At 44.1% G+C, this 13,569-nt stretch overlaps 1 protein-coding gene across 1 annotated transcript in view; it reads left to right on the forward strand.

Moving 5' to 3' along the window:
• The window catches only part of C7H3orf84 (chromosome 7 C3orf84 homolog), a 30,057-nt gene extending 17,844 nt beyond the window's left edge, over positions 1-12,213 (forward strand). The window contains exons 3-4 of the mRNA XM_040358592.1: positions 2,800-2,877; positions 11,640-12,213. Of these exons, the coding sequence (XP_040214526.1) occupies positions 2,800-2,877; positions 11,640-12,077 (516 nt within the window). The 3' untranslated portion in view covers positions 12,078-12,213. The remainder of the gene's footprint in view (positions 1-2,799; positions 2,878-11,639) is intronic.
• The last annotated feature ends 1,356 nt before the right edge of the window (positions 12,214-13,569 follow it).

The raw sequence follows: 13,569 nt of genomic DNA on the forward strand, positions 1-13,569 counted from the left end.
CCCGGGAACGACGGCTATACTTAACATAGGATACGCCGCATATAGCAGGGGTAACTATACGCCGGAAAAAGCCGAACGCAAACGACGTAAAAAAAAAGCACCGGCGGTCGTTCGTTTCTGAATCGGCGTAACTCCTCATTTGCATATTCCTCGCGTATACAAACGGAAGCGCTACCTAGCGGCCAGCGTGAGATTGCAGCCTAAGATCCGACGGTGTAAGTCACTTACCCCCGTCGGATCTTAGGGAGATCTATGCGGAACCTGATTCTATGAATCAGGTGCATAGATCCGACCGACGGAACTCAGAGATACGACGGCGTATCAGGAGATACGCCGTCGTATCTCTATCTGAATCTGGTCCACTGTATATGGATTCATAGAGGCTTCCCTCTCTCCAGCCTGTACTCACACCTGGAATATCAGTTCCGGCTGAAATGACATCTCAATAAAAGATCATTTCCCACCAATGAAAAGTACAGATCTGCTTCCTGGGATTACAGTTGTAGACAAATATTTACTTTGTGTCATTTACAAGTGCAGCATTAAAACTCATTAGGAAGCTTTAAACATTTGCAATCTTCTGGTACTCCACATTTTTTTAATTCCATAGACAATGCATTGGCACCAACCTCCATCTTCCATTAATTAAGCAGCAGTGAGAATAGCGCTGTAGCTCGAGACTCAGAATGTGTTAGCTTTTTCGTACACCTCTGCTACACTAATGGCTCAATCTGTCATCATTACTGCCTCCCGCCGAAGCACTGCCTATCTCAGAGAACCCAAACAGAACTGCATGACCTGCATGGAGTTTTCAGCTCAGCGTGGGGCGCCGAGCCAAGTCACCTGCAGGGTCTCTCATTATCGTTGCTACAGAAGCTTACTATACTGTCTATATTTACTCCTTGATTTTAGTATTCCATTTGTTTTGCAAAAGGAAAGGCATCTCTGTTGAAGGAGGTTGCACATAAAATGTAAAAAGAGAAAGAAGAAGAAAGTTCCTTACAGTGATATTAAAGGGGTTGTAAAGGAATTTTTTTTTCTCCCTAAATAGCTTCCTTTCCCTCAGTGCAGTCCTCCTTCACTTACCTCATCCTTCCATTTTGCTTTTAAATGTCCTTATTTCTTCTGAGAAATCCTCACTTCCTGTTCTTCTGTCTGTAACTCCACACAGTAATGCGAAGCTTTCTCCCTGGTGTGGAGAAAGCCTCTTGAGGGGGAGGGGGCGAGCAGGAGAGTCAGGACTCCCACTAACACACAGCTCCTTTCAGGGCCGATCCTAGGCAGGGTGCACAGGGTGCTTTGCACCCAAGGCGCCTGCAGAGGTGGGAGCGCAGAAGTGCCAGAGTTCTCCCCTCCCTCCTTCTCTCCTTGTTTGTGTCCGGGACATATTTTTTCTTTACTAGTAATGGCAACAATCAGCGACTCTCTGCCCGTCGCCGCCGTGCCTCACAGCCTCTCAAGTCTCACTCTTTGGGCCCCGGCTACTACTGGATGGGGAGCGGAGGAAGATCACTCCGCCAGGGAAGGCAAAGAGATAGGCAGGTGGCTGGCCAGGATTTCAGCCAAGGCAAAAGAACATGCGAGCGAAGCTGAATGGGCATGCGCCCGAAACTGAAGAAATATTCCCTCCACTCCGACCAGCACATGATCATCAGAAAGGGGCACAGATAATGGAAAAAATACAATCCCCCTATGCTAGTAGCCACGGCGGAGCGGGGTGTGTAATTAAATTTTTTTTATTTTAATTCTGCACTGATTGTCTTTGAAATTGCCCCTGCCCCCTATTAAATCAAATCTGGGGACAAAACCAGGGACAGACTTGGTCCGGGGACAGTGTCCTCAATCAGGGGACTGTCCCCTGAAACTGGGGATGTCTGGTCCCCCTAGTCTAAGGGCGGGTTGCAACACACACAAAACCCGCCCTGCAACAGCAGGGCACAATCTGACAACTACGGTGTCCCTCTGCTCTTTGCATAGCTTTCAATTGTGCCCATGAAATGGTATCTTCTATCTAAAAAAGCCTCCTACGATGTGCACATGCGCTATGGTGACGTCACTCCAGCTGATCGGGAAATCAGCTAGCGTGCCCTTTCCGTTCTATGCATGAGCGGGCACTTTTTCGATGGCTGGCACGTATCGACAGATCGCGGGCACCGGCTCACTGCACTCTGATGCTCTGGGAATGGCGGGTTGGCAAGGCCAGATCACGATCGACAGGTTGCCGACCCTGGGCATGCACTTCCCTTCATGGGCTACATCAGAAGGCTCGGGTTGGGCACCCCTGGTGTAAGGGGATCCTAATTGCTGCAGTGGGCAGACCAGGTGCCATTATATTCAGATTTGTTTACTCTTTTTTTAAGAATTCAGTCAATGCAAGTATTGTATACAAGGCGAACAGCAGCTCATCCATTAATCTAAATGCCGGGGACATGTATTCCCTTTACATTAGGAGGAAATATTTTTAGCATAAAAGAAAATGAATGCCTCGTGAAACTTGCTTCGATTTTAATTACTCCTGCATGCGGTATGCCTGCTGATAATAACAATATTGCCCTCTAACCTTGCCAAGTCTTTGCGGTGGGTGTACAGTATGCAGCCAACTAATGTCATTGCTATAATGAATGCTTTGAAGGTAATAATATTAAAACCATTATCCTGCAGAGATAATATGCGGCTAGGTTAGATTCCATTTTTAATAAGGTATCCTGCAAAGCGTTGTATTGTGACCGTCACCTTCCCTGCGACGACACTTATTATATTTAATGTACTTACCTGTGGGTTGTTTTTTTTTTTTCCCAGGAAAATCCAGTAAAGCATACATTCTCAAGACACGACAACCGTCATATTTTCCCCAGCTCTGTTTTTTCGTTTGAGAATGTAAGTATTAAAATGTCACTTTTGGGAACTAAGATTATATACATTTACACTAATGCCGCGTACACACGACCGTTTTTCATGACGAGAAAAATGCAGTTTTTTAAATTGGTCATTAACCACTTAAGACCCGGACCATTTTGCAGGTTAAGGACCAGGCCCCTTTTTGTGATTCGGCACTGCGTCGCTTTAACTGACAATTGCGTGGTCGTGCGCCGTGGCTCCCAAACAAAATTGGCGTCCTTTTTTTCCCCACAAATAGAGCTTTCTTTTGGTGGTATTTGCAAAATAGAGAAAACACTGCGCTAACTTTAAACAAAAAATAATAATAAGCTGCTACATACAAACAAACAAAGCTTAAAGATAATAGACAAAAAATGTAGCGCTAAAGATACAATGTAAAGATACCAGGTGAGGCACCAACATTAATTAGTGCATGTGCACATATCAGATGACTTTTAAATAGTCAAAAATAAAGTTCCATAACAAAAGAACATAACCAAGTCTCTATTAAGAACTTGAAGTGAACATCAATTGAACAATTGGTGAAGGGTGTAGGGTGGACTGATTTCCGATGATTGAAAGAACAAACAGGTGATCAGGTTGTCTGCAGAAATCTGTGAGAATGGCAATCACATCAGATATATGATAGGTGTAAATACGCTTACCAGATAAGTTGGACTCTGATACTATACAGCAAAAGAGTCAAAAGGGCGTTGTGGTCTTTTGGAAACCGGGACCACTGTAACCGGGTGGAGGATGGAAGTTGTAGTTGAGACTCCAACTGGCATGGGCACCGGGAACCAGCGATGTTCAAACGACGTACTGTAGAACCGCAACAGATTCCGGATGAGATCCTTAGGCCGTATATCCAGGGGTGCAAACAATGGACTTGGCTAAAGCTCCAGTCAGACCATGGGATGAAGTTAAAAAATAAAAGAAAAGGGAGCTCCAATAGCGCAGGTCAATAAAACCAATACGAGGTTTATTCAATAAAAGTCATACATGTAAAAATGACATAAAAAAGGTGATCACGTGGTGAAGCAATATGGGGTGCTCAATGGCATTACCCGACGCGTTTCGGCCACAGAAGCCTTCAACAGGGGCATATGCCGTATTGGTTTCGACGGGTAATGTAAATGACGTCCAGCCCCATTCACGGACGACTTACGCAAACGACGTAAATTTTTCACATTTCGTCGCGGGAACGACGGCCATACTTAACATTGGTACGCCACATATACGCCTCATATAGCAGGGGTAACTTTACGCCGGGAAAAGCCTAACGTAAACAGCGTAACTCGGCCGGGCGTACGTTCGTAAATTCGCGTATCTAGCTGATTTACATATTCTAGGCGTAAATCAGCGTACACGCCCCTAGCGGCCAGCGTAAATATGCAGTTAAGATCCGACGGCGTAAGAGACTTACGCCGGTCGGATCTAACACAAATCTATGCGTAACTGATTCTATGAATCAGGCGCATAGATACGACCATCCAGACTCAGAGATACGACGGCGTATCTGGAGATACGCCGTTGTATCTCCATTGTGAATCTACCCCATAGTGTTTACAAAATAGGGGATAGTTTTATTGCATTTTTATTAATATTTTTTTTTTTACTACTAATGGCGGCGATCAGTGATTTTTTTCGTGACTGCGACATTATGGCGGACACTTCGGACAATTTTGACACATTTTTGGGACCATTGTCATTTTCACAGCAAAAAGTGCTATAAAAATGTATTGTTTACTGTGAAAATGACAATTGCAGTTTAGGAGTTAACCACTAGGGGGCGCTGTAGGCTTTAAGTGTGACCTCATAAGTGTTTATAACTGTAGGGGGGCGGGGCTGGACGTGTGACATCAGTGATCGTCTTTAGCTATATCAGGGAATAGACGATCGCTGACACTGCCATAATGAAGAACGGGGAAGGTGTGTTTACAATCACCTCTCCCCGTTCTTCAGCTCCGGTGGGGCTCCGGTGGGCGTGGTCACGGAGCTTCGGCCCGGGTTGCGAGCGCACCGCCGGCGGCGCGCTCGCGACCCCACGGCTGGGCTTAAAGAGACACGTACAGGTACGTGATTGTGCCCAGCCGTGCCATTCTGCCGACGTATATCGTCGTGAAGGGGTATTGTGTGTGGGCTCCAGAGCATTTTTCTCAACGCGAAAAATGGGCATTAAAAATTTAGAACCTACTCTATTTTTTCTCGTCGTTTTTTCACGTCCATCAGGTCCTGCAGATGGACCTGCCCAAAAAAAAAACGCAGTGGTGTTAGTTGCCTGAGAAAGGACCATTACTGAAGATACCTTCGTCTGAAGTTGACTGTACCAGCCAGCAAAATCCACCCTTAATGCTTCTCCTTGGCAACTGCAGTAAATTAGTCTCATCACAGAGGACTGAATGTATCACACGGCGTTAGTGTACCGCGTGCGCACCTCGGCGTGTCCCTTCGCTTCCCATAACCCTCTAGAAGCATTGTCCCTGGTGCCGATTGATTAGGTTTGTGTGTTTGAATTCTAAATTGGGCATTTAATTTCCTAGCAGTAAGCTGCAGCTCTCAGCCCCGGAGATTACAAACAGTAATAAACGAGCCTCTTCCTTCCACTACGCATTCCCTAAGTACATATTTTTATAGCTCCTCATTCTTCGGCATGACATGCAGACTCTACACAGCCACAGAGAAGCTAATTATCTATATAATCAGGCATTGCTTTACTTTACGTTTGCATAATGGAAAAGTTGATTTGCTCCCGCAGAGAAAACTGTTGCAGCTGCCCGGAGTAACAAATCAGGAGTATTGTTTCATTCTAGGATAAAAATACAGGGAGCTGTCAATGCTGAGCTTGGGCTTGGCCAAACCCAGAAGGCAGCTGTCATTTCTGGACCAATTAGCTGCGGAATGGATATTCCCTGCAAAGGTAGGGGGCACATGGCCATATTAGGTCAAAAACATTGACCAAATACCACCATGTGGCTTTATTAGGTCAAACACATTGGCCAAATACCACCATGTGGCCATATTAGGTCAAAAACATTGATCAGATACCACCATGTGGCCATATTAGGTCAAAAACATTGACCAAATACCACCATGTGGCCATATTAGGTCAAAAACAATGACCAAATACCACCATATGGCCTTATTAGCTCAAAAACATTGACCAAATACCACCATGTGGCCTTATCAGGTCAAAAACAATGACCAAATACCAGCACATGGCCATATTAGGTCAAAAACATTGGCCAAATTTGTAAACAAAAAAAAACATTGGCCAAATACCGCCATGTGGCCATATTAGATCAAAAACATTGACCAAATACCACTAGGTGGCCTTATTAAGTCAAAAACATTGACCAGATACCACCATGTGGCCTTATTAGGTCAAAAACATTGGCCAAATACCACCATTTGGCCATATTAGGTCAAAAACATTAACCAGATACCACCATGTGGCCTTATTAGGTCAAAAACATTGACCAGATACCACCATGTGGCCTTATTAGGTCAAAAACATTGATCAAATACCACCATGTGGACAAATTAGGTCAAAAACATTGACCAGATACCACCATGTGGCCTTATTAGGTCAAGGTCAAAAACATTGACCAGATACCACCATGTGGCCTTATTAGGTAAAAAATGTCACAAGAATCTCCGCCCCTTTTTGCACATGCAATTGTGGGGTGGAGAATGTTCTGCCCATAGCTTATTGGCCCGGCTCTGACAGCTGAATTCTGGCTTTTGATTGAGCCTGGAGCTGAACCCAAGCTCATCCCTATTGGTGAAACTATCTGCATCCTAGTTTTATGTTGCTAGTTTTAGTTAAGATTCATGTTTATGGTTCACTTACCTCTTCCCCTCCCTAGCGGCATAGGTGTGCACACAGGGCCGGTGCTACCTCTAGGCAAATTATAAAAATGCTATAAAACTATCCCCTATTTTGTAAATGCTATACATTTTGCGCAAACAAATCGATAAAAGCTTGTTGCGATTTTTTTTACAAAAAAAATATGTAGAAGAATACGTATCGGCCTAAACTGAGGAAAAAAAATATGTTTTTTTTATATATATTTTTGGGGTATATTTATTACAGCAAAAAGTAAAAAATATAGCATTTTTTTCAAAATTGTCGCTCTATTTTTGTTTATAGCGCAAAAAAAAAAAAACGCAGAGGTGATCAAATACCACCAAAAGAACGCTCTATTTGTGGGAAAAAAAGGACGGCAATTTTGTTTTGGAGCCACGTCGCACGACCGCGCAATTGTCAGTTAAAGCGACGCAGTGCCGAATCGCAAAAACTGGCCAGGTCCTTTACCTGTGTAATGGTCCAGGTCTAAAGTGGTTAAGAGACAAAGTCTAAGGGCCAGATTCACAAAGGAGATACGACGGAGTATCTCTTGTTCTATCTATGCGGCTGATTCATAGAATCAGTTACGCATAGATAGCCAGAAGATCCGACAGGTGTAATTGTTTTACACTGTTGGATCTTACGATGCAGTACCGCTGCCGCCGCTGGGGGGAGTTCGCGTCGTAAACCAGCGTCGGGTATGCAAATTAGGAGTTACGGCGATCCACGAAGATTTTTCCCGTCGTTACGGCGTCGCTAGTGTTAGATTTCCGTCGCAAAGATAGGGCTGCTTTAACATGGTGTAAAAGTACTCCACCATGTTAAAGTATGCCTGTCTTTCCCGCGTCGCTTTTGATTTTTTTTTTTTATCTTTTATTTTTCCCGGCGCAAGTCTTTTTTTCACGTCGCGATTCACAAAACGTCGGCGCGTCGAAATTTCGCGCAAAGCACGTCTGGAAATCTGCGACGGGAGCATGCGCAGTACGTCTGGCGCGGGAGCGCGCCTAATTTAAATGGTACCCGCCCCATTTGAATTGGGCCGCCTTGCGCCGGACGTGTTTACGATATACCGCCGCAAATTTCCAGGTAAGTGCTTTGTGGATCAGGGACTATATCTGAAAACTTGCGGCGGTGTAACGTAAACCGGTTACGTTACGCTGCGCCCGCTCTACGTGAATCTGGCCCTAAATTTGTTGCTCACCTTTAATATGCAGATTAGCCTCTCTCTTTTTTTTGCACAGCCTTTCTACAAAGCGCAGGCTGAACAGAAAAGCCAAAATCTCCATGCGACAATGACATTTCTTGCTGTAAGGTGACGGCTTTGATTCCAGGCGCGGTGATAATTAGGGAGCTGGTGATAAGGGAGAGAGTCGCTCGGTGGGAATTATTAGCAGCGGTGATAATTACTGTAGTGATTATCTTCTAAAACAGAAGGGGGGGGGGGCCTTTCACACACGGGTGGCTCATTTACTGTAAATAGAATATAATGATGAGGTGGAAATCATTGTAAGTGATCAGAAAGTATTCATTTTGTTGTGTTTATGTGGCATTTATCTGCAATTAATTTATGGTAATTTTCATATTCATGACATACCTAAGCTGGCCATAGAGGGATGGAAATGTGTCCGGTTCAGCAGGGACCAGCCCGATTTCAATCCATTCATACAAGAGAATGCAGTCTGAAGCCTCGGGCACGCGCTCGGTTTTCTCGGCAAGAACCAGCGAGAAAACTGCCCAGAATCTCGACGAGAAAAATAGAGAACCTGCTCTCTATTTTCTCGTCGTGTTTTCCTGCCGATAAACCCGAGCGCCTGTATACTTCCCTGTCGCCGTGGAAACCCGCGCATGCTCGAAATGACTTTGACGCATGCACGGTAGCTTCCTAGGCATAGGTAGGGTGTAGCAAGATGGCGGCGACGGCATCGAATGTGACGAGCGCATGCTCGTCGTACGCGATGATGTCACCGCTGTTCTTTTGAATGGAGTGTCTGTACACTCGGGCGGCAAGAGATGCTTGCCAAGAACCTTGTCAGGAAAAACAACGTTTTTTTTCCTGACGAGATTCTGGCCCGAGTGTATGAGGCTTAACCTCCTGGGCGGTGTTCCCGAGTCGGACTCGGGGTGAGATTTTTGGGCTAGGATCGGTAACCCCGAGTCAGACTCGGGCTCGCCTCGCTGGATGTACAGGGAGTTTTACTTACCTTGTCCCTGGATCCAGCGATGCCACCGCGCTGTGTGAGCGAGCGGGACCTCGCTCGATTCACACAGTGCCTCCGTGTGACGCCGATCTCCGTTCCCTGCGATGTTACGACGCACGGGGACGGAGAACGGCGCCAAATTCAAAAAAGTAAACAAACACTATACATACAGTATACTGTAATCTTATAGATTACAGTACTGTATGTAAAAAAACACCCCCCCCCCCTGTCCCTAGTGGCCTGTCCTGTGTCATGCATGTTATTTTATATAATAAAAACGTTTCTTTCTCCCTGCAAACTGTAGATTGTCCATAGCAACCAAAAGTGTCCCTTTATGTCAAAAATAGTTTTAGATCAGCTAGAAAACAGCGATAATAAATTATAATCACTTGCAGAATTGTGCGATAGCGATTTGTGGGGAAATTCGTCATAACAAAAAAAAAATAATGACAGCAACAATTCTGCAACTGAGCAAATTTCAGTGATTTTGATTTGATTACATTATTGAATAATTTTTATTATAATTATATTATTATTTGTTATAATTATTTATAATTATTTATTATATTATAATTTATCATTTTGTTTTTAAAAAAATGTCATACCCGGGATGCCTATTAGAAGCTTGTTTGGTCAGATTTAAGTGAGTTATTCCTAAAAATGACAGACCTACAATATAAAACGCCAAATTTCCTTGCCAATAATGGTACCGCTTTCAGCATGTTTTTTCTGAAAGAATCATACCGCCAGGGAGGTTAAGTGTGTGAACACTTTTTTAGGTGGCTGCTACTTTTTAAGTTTTTAGTATATTTTATCCCTTGTTGGTTTGCGCATTAGTTCCCCCATTTTTCATAGTGCCCATCATTAATACTTATTAGTGCCCATCGGGGCAGCCTCATCAGTGAAGGTGACAAATTACCTGTTTGCAAATTTTATAACAAACTATGAAAACGTTTTTTTTTTTTTTAAATGTTCGGCCGTTATTTGTTTATTTAGCAAAAAAAAAAAAACAGTGATAATTAAATACCACCAAATACCACTATTTGTGTGAAAAAAATTATAAAAATTATAATTTGGGTGCAGTGTTGCATGAACACGCAATTCAAAGTGTGACAGCGCTGAAAGGTGAAAATTGGCCCGGGACAGGGAGGGGGTGACAGTGTGTAAAGTTCTGCAGTGTGTTGGTTGTATTTGGTTGTGTTTGGTTGTATTTGGCTGTGTTTGGTTGTATTTTTGTTGTGTTTGGTTGTGTTTGGTTGTATTTGGTTGTGTTTGGCTGTGTTTGGCTGTGTTTGGTTGTATTTGGCTGTGTTTGGTTGTGTTTGGTTGTGTTTGGTTGTATGTGGTTGTGTTTGGTTGTGCTTGGTTGTGTGTGGCTGTGTTTGGCTGTATTTGGTTGTATTTGGCTGTATTTGGTTGTATTTGGCTGTATTTGGTTGTATTTGGTTGTGTTTGGTTGTGTTTGGCTGTATTTGGTTGTGTTTGGTTGTATTTGGCTGTATTTGGTTGTGTTTGGTTGTATTTGGTTGTATTTGGTTGTATTTGGCTGTGTTTGGCTGTATTTGGTTGTGTTTGGCTGTATTTGGTTGTATTTGGTTGTATTTGGTTGTATTTGGCTGTATTTGGTTGTATTTGGTTGTATGTGGTTGTGTTTGGCTGTGTTTGGTTGTATTTGGTTGTGTTTGGTTGTGTTTGGCTGTATTTGGTTGTATTTGGTTGTATTTGGTTGTGTTTGGTTGTATTTGGCTGTATTTGGTTGTATTTGGTTGTATTTGGCTGTATTTGGTTGTATTTGGTTGTATTTGGTTGTATTTGGTTGTATTTTGTTGTATTTGGTTGTATTTGGTTGTGTTTGGTTGTACTTGGTTGTATTTGGTTGTGTTTGGTTGTATTTGGTTGTATTTGGTTGTATTTGGCTGTATTTGGTTGTATGTGGTTGTACTTGGTTGTATTTGGTTGTGTTTGGTTGTATTTGGTTGTATTTGGTTGTGTTTGGTTGTATTTGGCTGTATTTGGTTGTATTTGGTTGTATTTGGCTGTATTTGGTTGTATTTGGTTGTATTTGGTTGTATTTGGTTGTATTTGGTTGTATTTGGTTGTGTTTGGTTGTACTTGGTTGTATTTGGTTGTGTTTGGTTGTACTTGGTTGTAGTTGGTTGTATTTGGCTGTATTTGGTTGTATGTGGTTGTACTTGGTTGTATTTGGTTGTGTTTGGTTGTATTTGGTTGTATTTGGTTGTATTTGGTTGTGTTTGGTTGTATTTGGTTGTGTTTGGTTGTGTTTGGTTGTATTTGGTTGTGTTTGGTTGTATTTGGTTGTATTTGGTTGTATTTGGTTGTATTTTGTTGTATTTGGTTGTATTTGGTTGTGTTTGGTTGTACTTGGTTGTATTTGGTTGTGTTTGGTTGTATTTGGTTGTATTTGGTTGTATTTGGCTGTAGTTGGTTGTATTTGGCTGTATTTGGTTGTATGTGGTTGTACTTGGTTGTATTTGGTTGTGTTTGGTTGTATTTGGTTGTATTTGGTTGTATTTGGTTGTGTTTGGTTGTATTTGGTTGTGTTTGGTTGTGTTTGGTTGTATTTGGTTGTGTTTGGTTGTATTTGGTTGTGTTTGGTTGTATTTGGTTATATTTGTGGCCCGGTCACCAATCTTATTCCAGTTCTTCCACAAATGCTTCTGTATAACAAAGTGTCTTATTTTTCCTTCCCTAAGGGCATGGGCAAGAAAAAGCTCCTGCAGCACAGGGAGTCCTACAACTTCATATATTGGAAGCCAATGGAGGAGGAATTAAAGAGACAGAGGCCTCTGACCAGCACTTACCGGACGGACTTCTGGAGGCTGGACGGTGATCCCGGGAGCGCGCCTCAGCTCCTGGTTCCCCGGATGAATCGGGCGACATCGGCTTCGTATTCTGAAGTCACCACTTATAGAGACATGATGAGGAGCCACGTTCACCTGAAAACCTCCGAGCCCCCAGCTCTGACAGACGGACCACCGATACCAAACCCCACCAGGGCCGGAACCGAGGGGCTCTCATTAAGAAGAGCCCAGTCTGCACCTTACAACCGGCTCTCCGTTTCTGATTGTCTTGTTTGGCGCGTTCCAGAAACGGCGAAACAAGAAAGCGCGCAAAACATCGAGGCAACATAAAGGCGATATTCAATTTTTTAAATAAAAACAGATTGAAAACTAAAACATAAAGGCGATATGAAGGAGGTGTAAAGATACAATTTATTTTCCCTAAATAGCTTCCTTTACCTTAGTGCCGTCCTCCTTCACTTACCGTATTTATCGCGGTATAACGCGCTCCCGCGTATACCGCGCACCCCTAAAGTGGCCCCCAATCCTGTGGAAAAAAAGTTTTTTTGTTTTTTTGTACTTACAGTTTTGGTGTCTTGCGCAGCGTCCATCGGCGGCCTCGTCGGGTCCGTCGTCCTTCTGCGGCTTCGGGTGTCCTCTTCGGCGGGTCCGGCGTCCTTCTGCGGTGGGTCCGGTGTCCTCTTCGGCGGGTCCGGCGTCCTCTTCGGCGGGTCCGGCGTCCTCTTCGGCGGGTCCGGCGTCCTTCTGCGGCGTCCTCGCGTCCTTCCCGCCACGAGTTTGAATACTGCGCCAGCATATACCGAGCGCAGTACACTCCTGAATCTTCGGGCAGGCTCGGCAACTGTCGCGCTGACGTCCTGTACGTACAGGACGTCAGTGCGAGAGGCGCCAAGACTGCCCGAAGATTCACGAGTGTACTGCGCTCGGTATATGCCGGCGCAGTATTCAAACTCGTGGCGGGAAAGCGGGTATCGGCGTATATCGCGCACCCACGATTTTGCCCTGATTTTCAGGGCAAAATAGTGCGCGGTATACGCCGATAAATACGGTACCTCCTCCTTCCATTTTGCTTTTAAATGTCCTTATTTCTTCTGAGAAATCCTCACTTCCTGTTCTTCTGTCTGTAACTCCACACAGTAATGCAAGGCTTTCTCCCTGGTGTGGAGTGTCGTGCTCGCCCCCCTCCCTTGGACTGCAGGAGAGTCAGGACTCCCACTAACACACAGCTCCTTTCTCTATCTGCAAGGTAGAGAGCGTCCTGACTCTCCTGTAGTCCAAGGGAGGGGGCGAGCACGACACTCCACACCAGGGAGAAAGCCTCGCATTACTGTGTGGAGTTACAGACAGAAGAACAGGAAGTGAGGATTTCTCAGAAGAAATAAGGACATTTAAAAGCAAAATGGAAGGATGAGGTAAGTGAAGGAGGACTGCACTAAGGTAAAGGAAGCTATTTAGGAACAAAACATTTTTTTTACCTTTACAACCCCCTTTAAACCCAAGAACAAACATGTAACATTTTGCAACGTGACCGTCCTTAGATGTGGCGGCTGCATTTGTTTTTGCATGTTTCAGGCTCAGAGCACTTTTAGCAAGTACAGAAAACACCGGTTGATCCAGCCAGAAATGCAGTGTCCTTGTCACTTCCTGGGAGTTGAACTGGAAGCGTAAAACAATGTTATCCTAATTCTGTAAACTACTAATCCACCCGTCCCCCAGGAAATGCAGATCAACAAAGGCAGACATGTTTGAAGTTCAATCTGGGGTTTTTCATGGACAACTTTTTGAGACGGAAATGGGGGACACCTATTAGCAAAAGTATGTA

This window comes from Rana temporaria, chromosome 7 (assembly GCF_905171775.1).
Source record: "Rana temporaria chromosome 7, aRanTem1.1, whole genome shotgun sequence".
NCBI classification, from domain to species: domain Eukaryota; kingdom Metazoa; phylum Chordata; class Amphibia; order Anura; family Ranidae; genus Rana; species Rana temporaria.